Consider the following 17,815-nt stretch of genomic DNA (forward strand, 5'->3'; position numbering starts at 1 on the left):
CGAGACGGGCTATATCGGTCAGACAGGCAGTTATGGGAGAGTGCGGCTAAAGGCGCACGCCAATTTCATGAAAGTCGATTCGCCGGGGTACTTACGGTCGATTTTGAGGGTGTGTGTCTTTATTTTCAAACACTAATTCTTTTTTTCGTCACACGGAACAAGCGGGCAGAGAGATTGTAGAAGCTCTTCAATAGCATTTGCTGTCCCTCATTGGCCGCACAAGTGCCTGTCCTAACTCATCTTTTCGTCAGCCCCTCAATAAAGTGCTGACACCTGCCGCCTCGTTTTCATTTCTGACGTTCATTTCACTTGCTTCCCAGTTTTTGCCCAAACTTCTGGCCCACCTTCTGACTTCCCTATAGGACCTGAGTCGCGATCCTATTTTCGGGGGGAGGTGACCTGCTGTCCGGCTGTACCAAGCATCTTCCCAACGTTTTGATTTCGTACGGTGACATTTTCAATTTCGCTTTATCGAGAGCGAAAGCTGCTGCATTAGACAGCTGACTGTGGCCTTGTCCAATAAAGAGGTTTCTCTTTTTTTTACACCAGATTGAAAAGTGCCCTTCTTAAGGATGACTTTTTATCTTTTGTATGGGTGCGCAAAGAGCACTTTTTTCAGAACCGAAATGAATACGAACAGCGTAGCGTTGCTATCGAATACAATTTGAATAATATTGCTAACAACTGGCATACGGGCCAAAACAGCGTAGCGCTGGTGACGGCACTTCAGCCGAGTGCAATAACTATAGCTGCCGAAATATGCTGTACCAATCTCCACTCGCCGGATGCAACAGAGTCAGTAAATAAACACTTAACGTGTATCAACGTCTCTATGAACAAAATAAGAAAAATAAGCTTTGTTTCTGCTATCGACAGCGAATGAACTAGCACGCCTCAGTAGATGGCATCAGAGATCGGGCATTGCTGCCTGGTTAGCTAAACCTGTCTGAATCCTGTTGGGCCACCATATCTTGCGTGGCCGGTCCGGAGAAGGGACGAGGAAGATCGTATACGTGGTTACGAAGAAGACATTGAAAACTTTATACAACTATTTTCATTATTTACACGTAAAGGCCAACTGATAGTGTCTCTCAGGAAAAGAGAACGTTTTAGCAGAAGGGAGTCTCGTGAGAGGCAGCCTTTCGGCCGCACTCGTGCCGAGTTTTAAGGGTCTTCCTTCCTTAAATTCCCTGTATGGAGGTCGGACCTGCAGAACAAGGCGTGTCCTGAAAAGTTCACTGTGGCACTGATCACTCACCCTCTCATTAGGGGATACGCCCTGTCACGTGTTCAGCTTGAGGGTGAGGATGATGCCATCTTTGTCGCGCAGACACCGGAGGGTTCTCGAGTGGCGTTCCCACGGTCTGCAGGTGGTCGCACGTGTGGCCCGCAGCGTAAGGCCACAAGTCCAAGGATAAGGCCACGCGCAAGGCCGCTCGGGGTAGGGAAACGGCTCGCCGGAAACTGGTGCTTTGACTACGAATGGCACGGCCAGACACGTTGTCTCGACTCAGCTGCCACGCGGACCCTTGCCGGAAGGTTCATTACGGCTGGCCTTGGGGCTTGCTGTCGCCGCTTCCGTCGATACGTCTGACTAGAGTCCGCATTTTTTAATACATTTATGCTGGACGGCATCCCGGGCATAGCACCAAACTTTCGTATGTTCGAGCTGTGCGAGCCCAACTAAACACAACCAGTGAAAACAAGTGAGTTTAAATTCTCGCGATATTAGGACCTCATAAACCTAACTGTTCAAGTGGGTCCATGAACACAAGTTCTTAAGATGAGCTCCATGACAACTGTGAAGTGATGGATGAGTTGATTAAGGTGACTGGCTGCCAAAATGCCAAAAAAAACGTGCATGTCCATGCCAGTATTCGATGCGGGAAGCGTACAGCCTGGAAATACTTAAAGCTTTAAACTTGCGGAAAATGGTTCAAAGTTGAGTTTATAGGTAGGACACTTGTTCTTGCTGACGTAACTACCTACAAAGACCACCTTCTTAACGTTGTCGTGGTGCAGGGGTTCACTCAAACCCGGGCTCCTTCGGGTCCGAGCCTTCTGGCTGAGGAAAGATGGAACTCGAAGGTTGGGAAACAAAAAACAAGAGGGTTTACTGGCACTTTGATAACTTATTTACATAATTTAGAAATAGCAAACAGTCACAAATTAAAAGTTCATAGTGTCGAGCGACTGGATGAGGCTTGTCGTCAGGCCCAGAGCGATCGTTCTCACACCGCCCTCTCACCACAGAGGCACAGATTGGAAGAGTGACACCGCACATAGCACGTGGAGCACTGTGGGAATGGGCGAGGAGGATTCGGAGGTTCGCTGCTACTTCACCCGAAGCTGCACGTCCATTCAAACACAGCTGCGGCGCAGTGGCTACAACCTCGGCGGGCTTTCTCTCCGGTCGCGATGGTACTTATCAGTCACGGTTAATTTATTCATTTATTTTATTTCAAGATAGCCCTAAAGGCCCTCTTCACGAGGGTATTACATAGGGGGGGGGGGGATAAAAATTCAAACATGAAGATACAAGAAGGAACATCTAACATGAGGAACAGAACAAAAAAAAACAAGAAAAGCTCAATAACTGATAGTCAGCAAGTATCAAAATGTGACGGAACAACAAAACGCAAAATGAACATAAAAAATAAAACAACGTAATAAACAGAACGAAAAAACAGACCTCAAACAGATTACGGTGAGCAGAACCGAACTACAAGAAAACTACACATCTCTTTGATTTCTTAAAAGTTTGTGAAATGATGTATTCATTTCAGTTCTGATTGTGGAAGGCAGTGGGTTCCAATCAATAATGGTTTTAGGTATGAATGATTTGGCAAAACTTGAAGTGTGACATGTGATGCGTTTTATCTTGAAAGGATGGTCACGGCGTGGAAAGACTACTGAGGGTAAGTGAAAGAAATCGTCGCGAAGCAACAGATAATGGCAAATTTTGTGAAAAAAAGTTAAGCGAGCCAGTTTGCGACGATGGGAAAGGTTGTCAAGTCCACCACGAACTTTTAACGCCGTGACGCTAGTAAAACGTGAGTAGTCAGAATAAATGAAACGAGCTGCACGATCTTTCAGGGATTCTATGCTATCTTCAATGTAGGCTTGATCTGGGTCGCATATGGCTGAAGCGTACTCAATTTTAAGTCGAATTGATGTGATATAAGTAAGTTTACGCACGTGCGCCGGAGCATGTCGAAGGTTACGTTTTAAAAGTCCAAGAGAACGGTAAGCATCTGCTGGAATCAAGTTAATATGATAGTTCCAGGTTAACTCTGACTGAAGGTAAACTCCTATAGATACTTGTAAGTGTTAGCTGTCTGTGCTGGTATGTCATTAAGGAAGTATGTGGTTGGGATGCGATAAGAATTTCTAGTAAAGGAGACGAGCTTTGTCTTAAAGAGATTTTGGGTCATAAGCCACAACTGGCACCAAGTGTTAATAGAATTGAGGTCAGTTTGTAAAGATTGTCGGTCAGAGTCATTTGTAATGGTTCGGTACACAACACAGTTTTCAGCAAACGATCTAATTTGTAAATAAATGCAATTTGGCAAGTCAATAATAAATATTAGAAAGAGCAAGGGACCTAGCACACTCCCCTGGGGTACACCAGATGTGACATGGGTCATTGTAGAGTTTGGATTATTAACAGAATTGAAATGAACGCAAGATGAAACGAAGTCTTTAATCCATGCTAGTACCTGAGGGTGAACGTTAAGATGCGATAGCTTGAGAAGTAGTCTATTGTAATGAGTCTGATCAAATGCCTTCTAAAAATTCAAAAACAAAGCATCGACTTGAATTCTGGCATCCAAAGAAGTAAATAACTCGTTAGTAAATCCAGTGAGCGGAGTGTCACAAGAAAATCCCTTGCGAAAACCGTGCTCATATTTAAATACGATATTATGATCTTCAATTTAATGAATGATCTGAGTAGTGTATGGCGTGTTCAAGGAGCTTGGAGAAAGAGCAAGTCAGTGAAATGGGTTTATAGTTTAGAGGTCAAACGACGTGTCCCCATCAGGGTTGTAACAACGTAACGAACCTCTTGCAGCCCCACTCATCCGCCTTTATGTTCTAGACACTCGCACTATTTGTAATGCTATTCGTAGCTTCCTTTGTTCAATTATAGTTCTTTGTTCTCGGCTCAACAGATGAGCGTTGATCCGCTGCCAGACCTCTCCGTAGTATCTTTGCTTAAATCACAAACTTTCTGCACTAAGGTAAGCCGATTGGTTACTTCAGGTCCTGCCAAGTCCTTCAAGTTTTCGCGTCTCCACATATCAGCCACAATGTGTTGATTTCACTGCGCCTTTGTGTCGGTGTTAAATTTCAGGAGACTATAAAGATTAAAAAAGTGCGTTATTGGCTGAGTCAGTCAATCATTATCACCAGAGGGTACTGCGCACACAAACAAGAATGAGAAGAGTACACAACAAGCGCAGACTCGCGACTTATTTTTGTACCAAAGAAGACCCGTCTTTTATAACTTCAAACCCTCATATCAAATGTGCAGTCCTAAAACCTGCCTTCTTTTTCATGCAAGTTGATTGACGGATCACTTACATTCATATTCTTACTTTCTTATGAAAAACGCCTCGGCACGCTCATGTGTTTACCTCATGACGACTTATCCTCAAATCTTTTGTTTTCGCCAGCAAAGGTAGGCACGGCATAATGCGTGTAGCATTCTGGCATGCGCCGCACTGTAGGGCTAAATTTGGCCCTGTTTTGGACTTCATGAAGTTATAAAAGATGCGCCTTATTTGGAATAAAAATCAGTCGTGAGTCTGCGCGCTTGTTGTGTAGCCTTCTCGTCCTTGTTTGTGTGTACGCAGTACCCTTCGTTGATAAAGGCTATAAAGGCAGTTTTAATGCAGAAATACATATCACGGCTACATTTCCACGATTTTTTTTGTCCGCAGATCTTTGTCTATCGCCCATCCACACCACGAGAAAGCGCGAAAAAATCGCTATCTCCAACTCAGCCACTACCACTGCCGCGAGCAGACTGGAGGGAGTTGAAAGAAATAGATGCGAAAGGAAAGACTGAAAGAATAGGCGCATCGCCGCAACCACGTACACCCAACCGACTTCTGCAGCAACAGATATGCAGGTCGTAGAAAGTTATGCAAAGGGAGATGCGAAAGGGAAGATTAAAAGAACAGACGTGTCGCAGCGACCACGTTCGTCGAAGCGATTCATTGCCAGGAATTCGGGACAAGACCCCCGGCAGTGCAGCAGAGCTAAGTGGGAAACCAAGCACTCTTCTGGAGCCACCCGGTCATTCTCTATTAATTACGTCACAGATGACGTCAACGCGCTATTCCTAAACCGTTAAAGCCATGTGTCACGTAATGGCAGCCAAGGGAACTAGGAGCGCTTGTCCCGAATTCCGGGTAATGGCTGCAGCAACAAATACACACAAATGCCCCTCCCCCTTTCAACTGGCATGCAGGTCGTAGAAGCTTATGCAAAGGGCACTTGCTCTTGCAATATTTAGCTTGCAATTAGCGCGATTTTAACAACAGCGTTGCTGAAAAGTTGCTCTAATTTATTACGCAGCGAAGCACTAGAAAGAGGGCAAGGCTGTATACCTATAAGAGTCACCGTGTAACAGAAATTTTGTCCGCTTATGAACGCACAATATCCTCACGAGATGACCACCGAGAGAGTCCTTGAAAACGTTGCAGCTTTTTATGCTTTTGAAATGCGCACAGTGACTTTCTTTGTGATGTGTTCTCTGTTGCTTTCGAGCACACATTCGTAGTATTCCTGTGCACCTGCTTTTGTCCGCATTCGCATGTGCTTGTAGTGCCCGCGTTTCTCATAACCGATGTGACGTTGGCTCGTCTGCATAAATCTTATGCAATTAAAAGCAAATTCTTTATGTCGAGACACCGATGATTCCAAACGGAAATGTTGTACGCGCTACGTCGCCACTGGGTGCTTACAGATGACGTAACAAAGAAGTGAATAATGGTTTCTTTATTGACAACCTACCTTGTGTTGTTCCTTCTGTATGTAGGCGATGAAAACATTGAATAGTACGCATGTAATCCTGAAATTGGGGTAATCTAGGCGTAGCACAGATTAGACCGATAATTTTTGCTAATTAATTGCTGGAATGTGGCATGACCACCGGTAAGGTTCTTGTCGGCGACTGCTGCTCGCCTTCTGCCCTCATGGAATTCCTAACAGCTCGCTTTGGACATACGCGAGTAAACTCTGTACTGCGGTGCATCTATACATAGAGCGCATAATTTAGCTTAGCTAATGAACACGTCGGGCTCATTTGCCTTTCAGGTGTTCGCACCTCCGTTTATCATCTCATTACATGCGTGCGGTAGCCTCGTTTAACTTGGCCAAGCACGGTTTCTGTGCCTCCTACTCCACACATAGCTGTGTGAGTCATCTGCTGCTGAACACCTGCAGTTGCGCAAAGATAGAACTCTCGCCTCACTATTAACGTGGTTAGCTGTACATGGCAGCCTAACTGCATGCTCGTCTCTCTTTGGCTTCCATAGCATGCGCTATGTTTTCGTTTTGTGTACAAGCAACAGTGCCCATACTAACGTACAGACCCTCCCGTTATAATATGGAGGGGCTTCGACGATGAAGGTTTTCTCACGCCTTACCTTTTGAAAATTAGGAAGTACTTTATACATATATCAGCACATGTCATTAGTACCCTCGCGTATGCATTGAAGAAACTATCACACGTTTTTTTACAGTATGCGTGAGAAAGTTTCAAACGCCGAAGTGTTATCCGTAATATTATGGCCGCACCTGTACAGTGGCGGGTAAAGAAAATCAGCACAAGTGACGGATTACCGGAGTGTAGGAATGGCAGCTCATGGCGCTCCAGTCCATGAACACGCAGGTAACAAGAGTGCCAGGCCTTTCCCACTCTTCAAGTCTAAGGGGAGTTCACCAAACAGTCATCACCTGCAAACAATTGTATCACCTTTTTATTTTTTTACGAAAGTCTGGCTTCCTAAGGCGACCGGTCTCTAGCTCAACACGATCTCCTCACGCTTCTCAAATTAGTTTCGGTTTCAAGTTACGACATATGCCTTCTAAATTAGGCTATGCCCGCTCGGGTTGGAATGTCATGCTCATCGATTTTTTTTCTTTCATTTTGTTTGATTTACAGGTGGAGCGGACACTTATACATGTTTCCTAATGACAGGTTTTGCGCACACTGATGAGGCAAGAAAGGCTTTCGCCTTAAAATCGCTTAAGCTGTGCGACGAAAGGACGATTATGAAGGAAGCGGGAATACTCATGTGAATCAGTGGTTTTGTTAGGATGCAGTCGAAGCCAATCGAGATAGCGAATAAAAGCTCCGATTGATACGATGTGTCTGCGTTGGGTGATAATTAGGTTATAAAGTAAATACCTGAAAATCTTTCCTGCAAATGAAGATCTCGCTGCTCACGGCAATCAAGCCATAAAGAACAGCCATGTGCGCAGTCTTGGACGGCCGGCTACGCCAGAATCAGCACGGCTGCCCTCCGACGCTTGGGAAGCGGCACGCTTGACAAAGGCGCTTACTGCCGCCTCTCCTCTGCTGCAAACATGCGAACCCATGGGAACGGTTCGGCACCGTCGCTATCTGCGTATTCGCGAACTGCAGCGTCGCGCGGTGTGATTCAGCGGCTCCAGTCTTCAGGCGCTTGTGAACTATGGGACAGAAGTGTCCGTGAACCACGAGCCCCCACAAAAACATACCGCTAGCAACGTTGTAATTTTGTATAGGCACGCATGTACATTCCTAGTTGAGTGAGTGGTCGTCTGAGTATGTCCCCGGAATGGTGTTCCGATCATTAGGCTTGATATGCGAAGCAACGATCCGGCAGCTCATATCTCCGAGCTGCAACCTGCTGCGAAAATCCGCAAAGGAGGGGTGGCTTCCGACTCTCTATCACAGTGGAGGAATGCGCCCGGAAACACTCCGACTTCTTGACTCCTCATGTGGGCTGCTTCTCCAAACTAAACACAAGGAAGGCAGCGCAGACACTTCCAGACGAGCACCCATTGGTGGGCGAATGGACGCGCCATTCTCGGACCACTAGATCGCGCTAGTGGCGCAGCGATGCATTTGAGCCAACGAGTTCGCGTCGTAGGCATTTCTGCACCCGATAGTACAGCCTTTGTTAAAATTTCACAGCCCACGGGAATTTGCTTGTATACCACGCAGTGTGGCCAGTTATGTGTTTCCAGTGACTGAAATCTCTATAAAGTGGTATAACCTGTAATTATTCGCTTTACTGGCTGACTAAAAAAAAGACATGCACATAGCAGCCGGTTCTAGCAAGAGATTGGCAGCACTGTTTTATACTTTCTTTAAAGTACACAGAAAAGGCGTCAATCACCTGCTGTCACGAGGAATGCGGAAGAACTTCGTCCCCGGCTTCCTTTGTCTACGCCTGTTGTTCCCACGCCATGAAACGGAGGAGCAGCTTCGTAATTTAATCCGCTTCGTGGCATATTAGTGTGGGCTTGTGCACACACTGTAAAGATTGTTGCAGTCATCAAACGGCAAAGAGAAATATATCTCAGCAAAAAAAGATAGAAAAGAGAAATAAACTCGCTGATTACAGTTATTTATAATATGTTTGCAGGCAAGCATATAAACATATTGTTCATGAAAAATTCTGTCTAACTTCAATCCCTGGTGGAAGCCAGCTGACGTAAACTGATTTTTTCTCTATAAAGCAGTCAAGTGATAAACTTTCATTTTACAGCGATCGCACACTGTCGTAATGATTGCGTAGATCGCAGTATCCGCGACGATTTTTTTAAACTCCTTCACGTTGGCACTTTAGATTGTGATCGCGCCCTCGACCGGGATTCAACCTTCAATCGCGATGGAAAATTATCGCTAATATAGCAGTCCAAGAATCGGGAATAAGAACAGCCCTAGCACAACAGATGTCACTAAGTAGGTCCGAAACACACAACAAAATTTGCCAAGTTAGCAGAAAAGGGTCTTTGTACATTACTTTTTCCATAAAAAAATGATTCAATTTGGTATTATGGCTAGAAAACCTACCTATCAATGCCGATCACCTGGAATTCTCTGAAACACATCATGTCGGCGGTATTCAGACATATGAGAAATTATGCCTGAATAAAACGTAGTAGCATTTGTTGTAGTGCAGTCTAAAACAACCTTTTTCGTTTATATTTTAGGCTTCTCTCTTTTGCCGTTCGTTTCCTAGCGCTCTATGACACCTAAAAAGCACATAGTAGGTTTCGAACGCAATCGGGCAGCTTGATTATGATGCTCCGATGACAGTCAACTATTCCTAAACGCGGCTCAAATGCGATCAGGGCATACTGAGGCCCGATTAGGATCTGACCGATCACGAACAAAACTGCCCGCTTCTCGTGTGACAAAGATATTTTCACGTGGTCGATTTCAAATGTGCAGTACACTGTTCGACCCACGCCATATAAAAGGTTTGTGTTACGATACGGGTGAGCCATCGATGAATTCTGTGTTTTAAACCGAACGTGTCGCGAGTGGCTTTTGGAAAATTACGCTTTCGAAGTAATGCATATGCTCTTCAGGAAAATACAGTACAAGAACGAACGGATGGCTCACGGCTCATATTATATGCTACACGTGCAACAGCATAACAAACGACTTGATACAATGTTCTTAGCTAAAGGAACATCAAAATTAATCCTGCAGGCAAAAAGGAAACAACTTACCGGAAAAACGAGGCGACGCGTTCAAAAGCGCGGTGAGGTGAGCCTAACCGGCGGCACATCACCGGCGCAGCACCAACTTACATATGGAAATGGAACGCTTGGATGCAACCGGGTGGACGTGTGATAAGCTATCGATCTTTGAAGTAGAGTGGAAGCTAGCATAGGACGCCTGGCGGGTGGTCAGACCCTTTTTTGTCGGCCGCGAAACGGCTTGAGCGTCCGCTCTTTACGTAAGTATGTGTCTTTATGCTTTCATTTCGAAAAGAGGCGAACCCATGTTTAAGTGGTGCATATTAGGCCACATGACAAAGGCAAAAGAACTACAGAGAACAAATAAAAAATAACGACAAAAACCCAGCTGTAAAAAAAAAACAACCTGTGACTGAAACGAAAGAAAAGTCATGGCCACAAGCCAACTAATATCTTAACAGGGTGAAGCTCTGAAAAGAGATAAAACTGCAGCCCAGCTGACAGCTCGAGATCTACCATCACTCACACACAATGCAACCAACTTGGAAAACTTTTTCTTCAAAGAACAACCAAGAATGCATCAGTGTCAAGAAAACGGACACCCGAAGCGGAGCAAAGGATCATATTCGAAGGTTCAACAATGACACAATAAAAAATTTTTAAGGCGTGACACATAAAACAAAGCACATGCCTAAAACTTTTACACTTCTAGCAATCGCAGTGAAATGACTTGTAGAACTATAAACACTAAAAATGGTAAAAGCCCCAAAAAGAACATGGCAAAAATTAAAAACACCTACCGTAATGCTGTGCAGTCATGTTTTCACCCGATCATAATAATTATTATTTATTATTATGACCGGGTGAAAACATGACTGGACAGCATTACGGTAGCATGATAATGGGCATGATGGTAGCGTACAAAGATTGAACATCAGTGTATGACCATTCCTTCAATTTCAATGTTTGAAAAAGAAGTAGCCTCTCTCTGAAGAAATTCTAGATTTTATAACATCATTCTTTAGCACGATAGCTTTTACTCACTTCTAACTTTTTTTTTATGCTTTTCTTTCCATCATCACAGGTTTACCCGTTTTATTGCCGTGTTCTTTGTTGGGCTTTTATCCTTTTGCCGTCATGCCTACCAGTCATCTCATATTTTTATCCGAACATCTCTGTTTTCAGTTTCTGCCATGTTCTCTGTTGAACTTCTGCCATTTTTAGTGTTCATATTGTTACCCGTCATATCATGTGGTGTTAGCATTGTTTTTTTTGCCGAGTTCTTTGTTTTACCTGTCTCTCCATAAAAAAATTTTAATTATATCATTGTTGAACCTTCAAATACGATTTTTGCTTCGCTTTCGATGTCTTATGTTGGCACTAATGCATTCTTGGTTGTTCTTTGAAGAAAAGGTTTTTCAAGTTGGATGCGTTGTGTGGGAGCGGTGGCAAGTCTGGAGCTATCTTCTGAGCTGCAGCTTTATACTTTTTCAGAGCTTCACCCTGTTAAGATTTTAGTTGCATTGTGGTCATGACTTTTCTTTCGCTTCCGTCACGGGTTTGTTTACTGCTGGGATTTTGTCTTCATTTTTTTTTCCCAACAATCCTTTTGTCTTGCTTATGTGGCCTGATATGCACATTTTAAATGCGGGTTCGCCTCTTTTCGAAATAAAAGATGTTAGTTCAGCGCTCCGTCGTCCCCCTTGTTTCTTGTGTTCTGTTCATTCTTGCACTGTGTCCTGCAAGCATGCATACAGTGTTCTTTCTTACTAGTTCCAAATATCGGTTCGAAGGAACAGAGAGAAAGCGCAAAACAAATTGCTAATTTGGACTCGGGCAAATTTTTCATACAGACCTTTAAAAGCAACTGCGGCCTTTCATTGCCGCAGTCGACCAAGTTGCCCAGCAGAGGGGAAGCAAGATGCACTACATGGGAATTCCATTGCACTTGTGATGTTTGGCCTGCAGTGGTTGTAAGTCTAAATAGAGATATTGACGCCACCGTCTATCGTTCATGTGTCTGTAGATGAGCCAGCGGGAACTTCTTTAAATGTTTGTATACTGTTTTTTTTTCGTGCTGAATAAACTGAGTAACGAAAGCTCACGCAGAAGCACACAACGTCACAGAGGAGCTCGCCACGTTCGTAGGCACACACAACGTCACAGAGGAGCTCGCCACGTTCGTAGGTTAGTGCAAAGCTTGTCATAAAGGTTACTGCATTTCGTGCACACACAGCGAGTGGGTGAGCACTGTATCTTGAAAAGAAACCAAAAGCTGTTTTTAATTCTAAATAGACGCGTACTTCGTGCTTACGATAATGCATTGCTTTAATTTTAACAGCCGTATTGGAAGTAGAAATAAATTTATGCATAGTGCATTCGCTTCCGGAAAAGTAGCGCAGGAAAAAAAAAGGCGTACTGGAAGCAAGTTTGCTTCAAGCAAAGTGCATAGCATATGTTAAACGACACTTAAAAAATTAAAAGTTCGTTCGGACGGACACCGCGGTAAATGAAGTGTCAGTAAGCTAGAAGGACGGGGCTCAACGACTATACGCATAGAAAGAAGCGTTAGGGTAATTGTACTACTCAAAGTGACGAATGAAACGTAGATTTCATTTAGTGCAGGATGGGCTGAACGAGAAGAGAAAAAAAACACTCCACTGCTTGCAAGTGTCCCTGTATGATGCTGTCTACGATGTCATGTATGACGCTCTACTGTTCACCTGCATTAGTTGCTGTAATTAGCACCACTCTCGCAGCTATATACGGGAATGACTTTGCACCATGGCTCAGGGACCGTTAACCGACGTCGCTTCTGTCAAAGGTGGCGATTTTAATGCCCTCAATGGGACCGTAGGATGGTGTGTTGACCTCGGGTATCACGAACCTAAGCGTACCGCCTAGGATGAAACGAATTTTAAAGTGTCAACACCGGGTATACCAAATGTTTGGTTGCTAATCCCTTCAAACGGTCCACCGAGGATCACCTAAGGGTTTTATTCTTTATGTAATACACCTTTTCTGTAAGAATACTTTTTAAAATTGACATGCGTCTTCGTACGTTTATTCGTTCATGAAATTGGGCATACAGGGTGTCTACATAACTTGAGTCAAGATTTAAAAATGTATCGATGTGCTACAGTTGTACATTACTATTGCACACTTCTCTGGTTATGTTTCATGTGACCTATTGCGTCCTTGTTTGGGGCACTACCACATTGAACAAGTTAAAACTGTGCCGGCTCCAAAATAAGGCAATTCGGCATTATAACCCAGTCTGCCTGTGATCATCCGGTAGCACCCTTTCTGGATAGCCTGTGAACTTCGAATGTCAGTGATACAGACAGTTATTAGCAATGTAAAGGCTTGATTTGTGAAAAACAGCTGCAGAATAATTTTCTTGTTAACTTTAGCAAACTAGAAATCAAAGAGCCTTGGGGTTTTAAAACGTGGAAGCCCATTGTACTGGAAAGTGCACACTTATCGCCGTAATTATGCAACACAATGTTTTAAATATCGTATACCCGTTCTCCTCAACAGTTTTCTATGTCAGAATGTCGATATCTTTAATCCTGATATTAGCCATCTAAAACAAGTTCTCATTCCTTCGTGATTGATATCACTCCTTCTTGTAATGCCCTCCTTTACTTTTATGTCTCAGTTGACGTACAGTTGATGAGCCATATGTTTGCCTGTCATTTTTTTTTGTTCGCCTTCTCAAGGAATAAGGTTGCGAACAACATTGTGCTTTTTATAAGATAACGTGCTTGTCATCTTATGTACACCTTCGCTCCCCGTCACGTAATACTATGTAGTTCATGCTCCTTATTCTACTCCTGACATCTTCCCCGCGCACAAGGTCGACGCCAATGTGCTTGCTTCATTTTATCTTTCCTTTTTGTCTAAAATGACGTCTTGCATTTTATTTAATTTGCTTTTTCCACACATGATTGAATGATGTTTTTTGAACTAATCGTTTTTTTCTTACTGCTTTCGATGTAGCTTTCACCTGGCAAGCGTGTTCTGTTACTGCTGTTTGCCTTTGGGTAATTAAAGCCTTAGTCAAGCTGTTTGAACCGCGTTTTGCCTTACTTCCTCCGTTCTTTTATAAAAAGGACCAATTAATAAAAAGTATGGAGCTTGAGGTTTCTGGGGAGCAAGTCTGGTTACATTTGGTACTAGGTCTAATCAAGTAATTATGTAAGTATGATTGACCAACTTTAATTCCATTCAGGCTTTAAGTCTTTAGAGCATTCTACAACTCTACAAAGCACAAGGGTTGGTTTAAAAATGGATAAGAAGCCTACAGTAACGTCCACAAATCGGCAAAAAGTAAACAATACTACGGCCAATGGGACACTGAAGATGGTGAGGAAGCACGTCTAACTATACAAGGCCAAGAAGTGGGTGGAAAATGCGGGCCATGAGAAAGAAATTCGCCTAATAATAAGAATTCCCTGGGGTAGTGCATTTAGCATGTACTCTCAATGAATGAATGAATGAACACTAGATGAATGCTGTAACTCAAACAAAAATATATCACTCATACATTTTGCTGGTACTCACCTACATGATCTACATTTGGAGACTACCGAAAAATGTTCAAACAAGATTGAGGGCAGCTTAGGTTGGTACGGAAAGATAAATAAATGGGGTAAGTTTAAGAGATGGGCACGTCAGCTGGCCTTCGGTAAACACCGTCTCAAATCCGTTCATGTTTTTAATACAGATTTGCTTCCTCGGCTTGGCGGCGAAGGTCAGCGCAGATCAAGACACGGCATGCTTCACCATCGACACACCGACATTTCAAGCCGATCACACACCTGAGGCAATCTTTTGTGAAGATAAGTGGGCGGCATCACGTGCAAGCTGGTCGACGTCATCAGACAGCTGGAGCTTAAATAGCCTGTCACCACCACGGTTCCTCAGTGGACACGTCAGCTGGCCTTCGGTCAACACCGTCTCAAATCCGTTCATGTTTTTCATACAGGTCAGTAAATCTTCCTGTACCTTTAAGTCTAGCAATCCTTACTTGTTCCAGCTGACGTGCCCCGAGTGTATATGCACAATGTGTGCCGTTGCCTCCGACTTCGTTTTTTCAGTGCTTATGCTTTGTGGTGATGTCGAGCCGAACCCGGGCCCGTCAACTGAGCAACTACTGGGCGAACTTTTAGAGGGACAGAAACAAATAAAAAACAGACTAGACGACATTGAATCGCGCCTTAAAACGTATGAAGACTCGGTTTCAGCTATTTCCGAAGTATGTTCAATAGCTCGGAGCTTAGAGAAGAAGGTTCAGGGCTTAGAACTCAAGCTTACCGATTTGGAGGACCGCAGTAGGCGTAATAATCTTCTGGTGTTCGGTGTAAAGGAAAAGGAAAATGAGACGCATGAAGATCTCGAGGAATCCGTCCTCAAGGATGTCTTCACAGAAATTCTAGGTGCACACGTCAGTTCGGTCGAACGAATACATAGAATTGGTCGGAAACAACCCGACCAAGTACGACCGGTAATCATAAAGTTCTACGACCACCGTGAGAAAATGAATATCCTAAAGAATTGCTTTAAGCTAAAGAACGGAAGTGTGTCTGTCTCGGAGGATTTTTCCGCAGCCACAAGAATGAAAAGAAAGCAACTGTGGGACAGTGCCGCTTCTAACAAAAAGAATGGTCAAAAAGTCAAGCTCATATACGACAAGCTTAAGATAGACAACGACTTGTTCGAATGGGACGAGGAACGAAAGATCCGAGTTCCAGTTAGCCGGAAAGGTAAACAGAGTACATGAACCGTAGCCCCCGAGGATAGGTCGTTTGTGTGTATTCAGCTAAATGCGCGAAGCATCGTTAATAAAACAGTTGACCTAGAAAGTATCGTGCTCACACACAGGCCACATATCGTATGCCTAACAGAAACCTGGCTGCACACGGATATCGAGAGCGCTGAAATAGTACCCGTAGGCTACCGAATGCTTCGCAAAGATAGGAACTCTCGGGGCGGTGGCGTAGCAATTATTTTCCGAGAGTCATTGCATGTAACCAGTCTTCCCGACATACCCGATATCGAATGCATACTGCTAAAGGTTTCTTTAACCGAATTTACCTTGATTGTAGGTACATTCTACTGGCCGCCAGATAGCAACAGCACATTTTTTGAAGCACTGAATGAATTCCTATGCTCTAGAAACATTGCTACTTGCAACACAGTACTTGCTGGAGATTTTAATATGCCTTCCATCAAGTGGGACAGTGAATTTCCTGAGCCACTATCTGTCATTTCTGAGCCATTTGTAGATTTAATCTTTTTTCACAACTTTACTCAACTAGTTAAAGAACCCAGCCGCATACAAAAAGACGCTAAATCAATTTTAGATCTTTTCCTCGTGAGCAGCAGCCTGCTTTGCCGAAATCCGGTTACGCATGTCTACGATGGCATATCTGACCATAAGATGGTATCGCTGAATATCGCATGCGCTCCTGCTGCTAAGAAAAACAAAGACATACGCGTAGTCCCGCAATTCGCACGTGCCAACGACGTTGCTATCTTAGATTTGTTGGACAGTTCGTTCTCAGATTTTGTTGCTTTAAGTGAATCTACCGATTGCTCTGTTGATGCTCTGTGGTGTTTTTTCAAGAGTCTTGTTATGAAGTGCGTGAATGATTTTGTGCCGGCTTTGACGAAACGAGTACGAAATACTAGTCCTTGGATGACTAAAGAAGTTATTCGGCTAGAACGAAAAACAAAAAAGTTAAGAAAGCAAACCCGGCTTTCTCCTTCAGCGGCCAACGAAAATAACCTCTGTGTGCTACGTACGCAGGTAAAGGAATGCATAAAAAGGAACAAGGACTACTATTCAACGTCACCATGAAGAGCTTTCTGCTCACCGCGCCAGAAAAGTTCTATCGGCATTTGTCTCCTAAAAAAAAAATAACATACAAATTGTGTACAAATGGCGAAACAATAACGTCACAACCGCAAGTGGCATCTGCTTTTAATCAATTTTTCTGTTCAGTATTCACAAACGATGATGGTAAGAAACCCCATCCTGACTTAGTGTTACATTGTCTGCCAATTAATAATGTTATTGTTTCTGAACAGGGCCTTCTGTCGTTACTGCTGAATATCGACAACAAAAAGTCACCAGGTGCTGATGGTATACCCAATGCTTTCCTTGTTAGGTATGCCGAGTGGTGCAGTAAATATTTATGTATTATGTTCAATCTTTCTTTGACTAAAGCAGAAATTCCCTTTGATTGGAAATGCAGTAAAATCGTGCCGATACCAAAGCAGATAATTCATCATTACTTTCGTCTTATAGGCCAATATCTTTATTGTGTACATGTTCCAAGGTTCTTGAGCACATTATTTTTAATCATATCTCGACATTTGTTGAACATAATAATCTAATCGACAGCAGGCAACATGGGTTCCGAAAAGGACTCTCCACAGTAACAGCACTCCTGGAGCTAACTCACGATTTCGCAACAGCCATTGACATTCAAAGCCAAATCGACATTATATTTCTTGATTTTGAAAAGGCTTTTGATCGCGTCTCTCACCCTAAACTTCTTTCAAAACTAGAACCGCTGCTGAAAAACAATTCTCTTCTTGCATGGATCGAAGCTTACCTATGTGGCCGATCCCAATGCGTCAGAATAGATCACGTGTGCTCTGCTCCTGCGCCTGTCAAGTCCGGTATACCACAGGGATCTGTTCTCGGGCCCTTATTCTTTTTAATATTTATTAACGACATAGTTCATAACCTACCCGTTAAAATCAAGCTATACGCCGATGACGGCATAATCTATCACGAAATTCACAACTCCAGTGATCAGGCTCTACTTAATAGTGCCTTAGTAAGGATTGCAACCTGGTGCTCAGACTGGCAGATGTCAATAAACAAAAAAATCTGTTGCGATGACCGTAACACGCAAAAGGCAGCCATTAAATTTCTCATATTCCATAGGCAGCAGCACTCTCGCAGTGGTAAACAACTATAAATACCTAGGCATAATCATAACATCGGATCTAAGGTGGAATGAACATATATCGGATATTGTGAAGAGGGCCATGCGGAAATTAGGTTATTTAAGAAGAACTCTGCGAC

General features: G+C 43.6%; 1 protein-coding gene across 1 annotated transcript in view; it reads right to left on the reverse strand.

Annotated features, from left to right (window-relative positions):
- Positions 1-1,282: 1,282 nt before the first annotated feature.
- The window catches only part of LOC144116124 (uncharacterized), a 48,148-nt gene continuing 31,615 nt past the window's right edge, over positions 1,283-17,815 (reverse strand). Inside the window, exon 4 of the mRNA XM_077650814.1 lies at positions 1,283-1,364. Within this exon, the coding sequence (XP_077506940.1) occupies positions 1,283-1,364 (82 nt within the window). The remainder of the gene's footprint in view (positions 1,365-17,815) is intronic.

The sequence above is a fragment of the Amblyomma americanum genome, chromosome 1 (assembly GCF_052857255.1).
Source record: "Amblyomma americanum isolate KBUSLIRL-KWMA chromosome 1, ASM5285725v1, whole genome shotgun sequence".
NCBI lineage: Eukaryota > Metazoa > Arthropoda > Arachnida > Ixodida > Ixodidae > Amblyomma > Amblyomma americanum.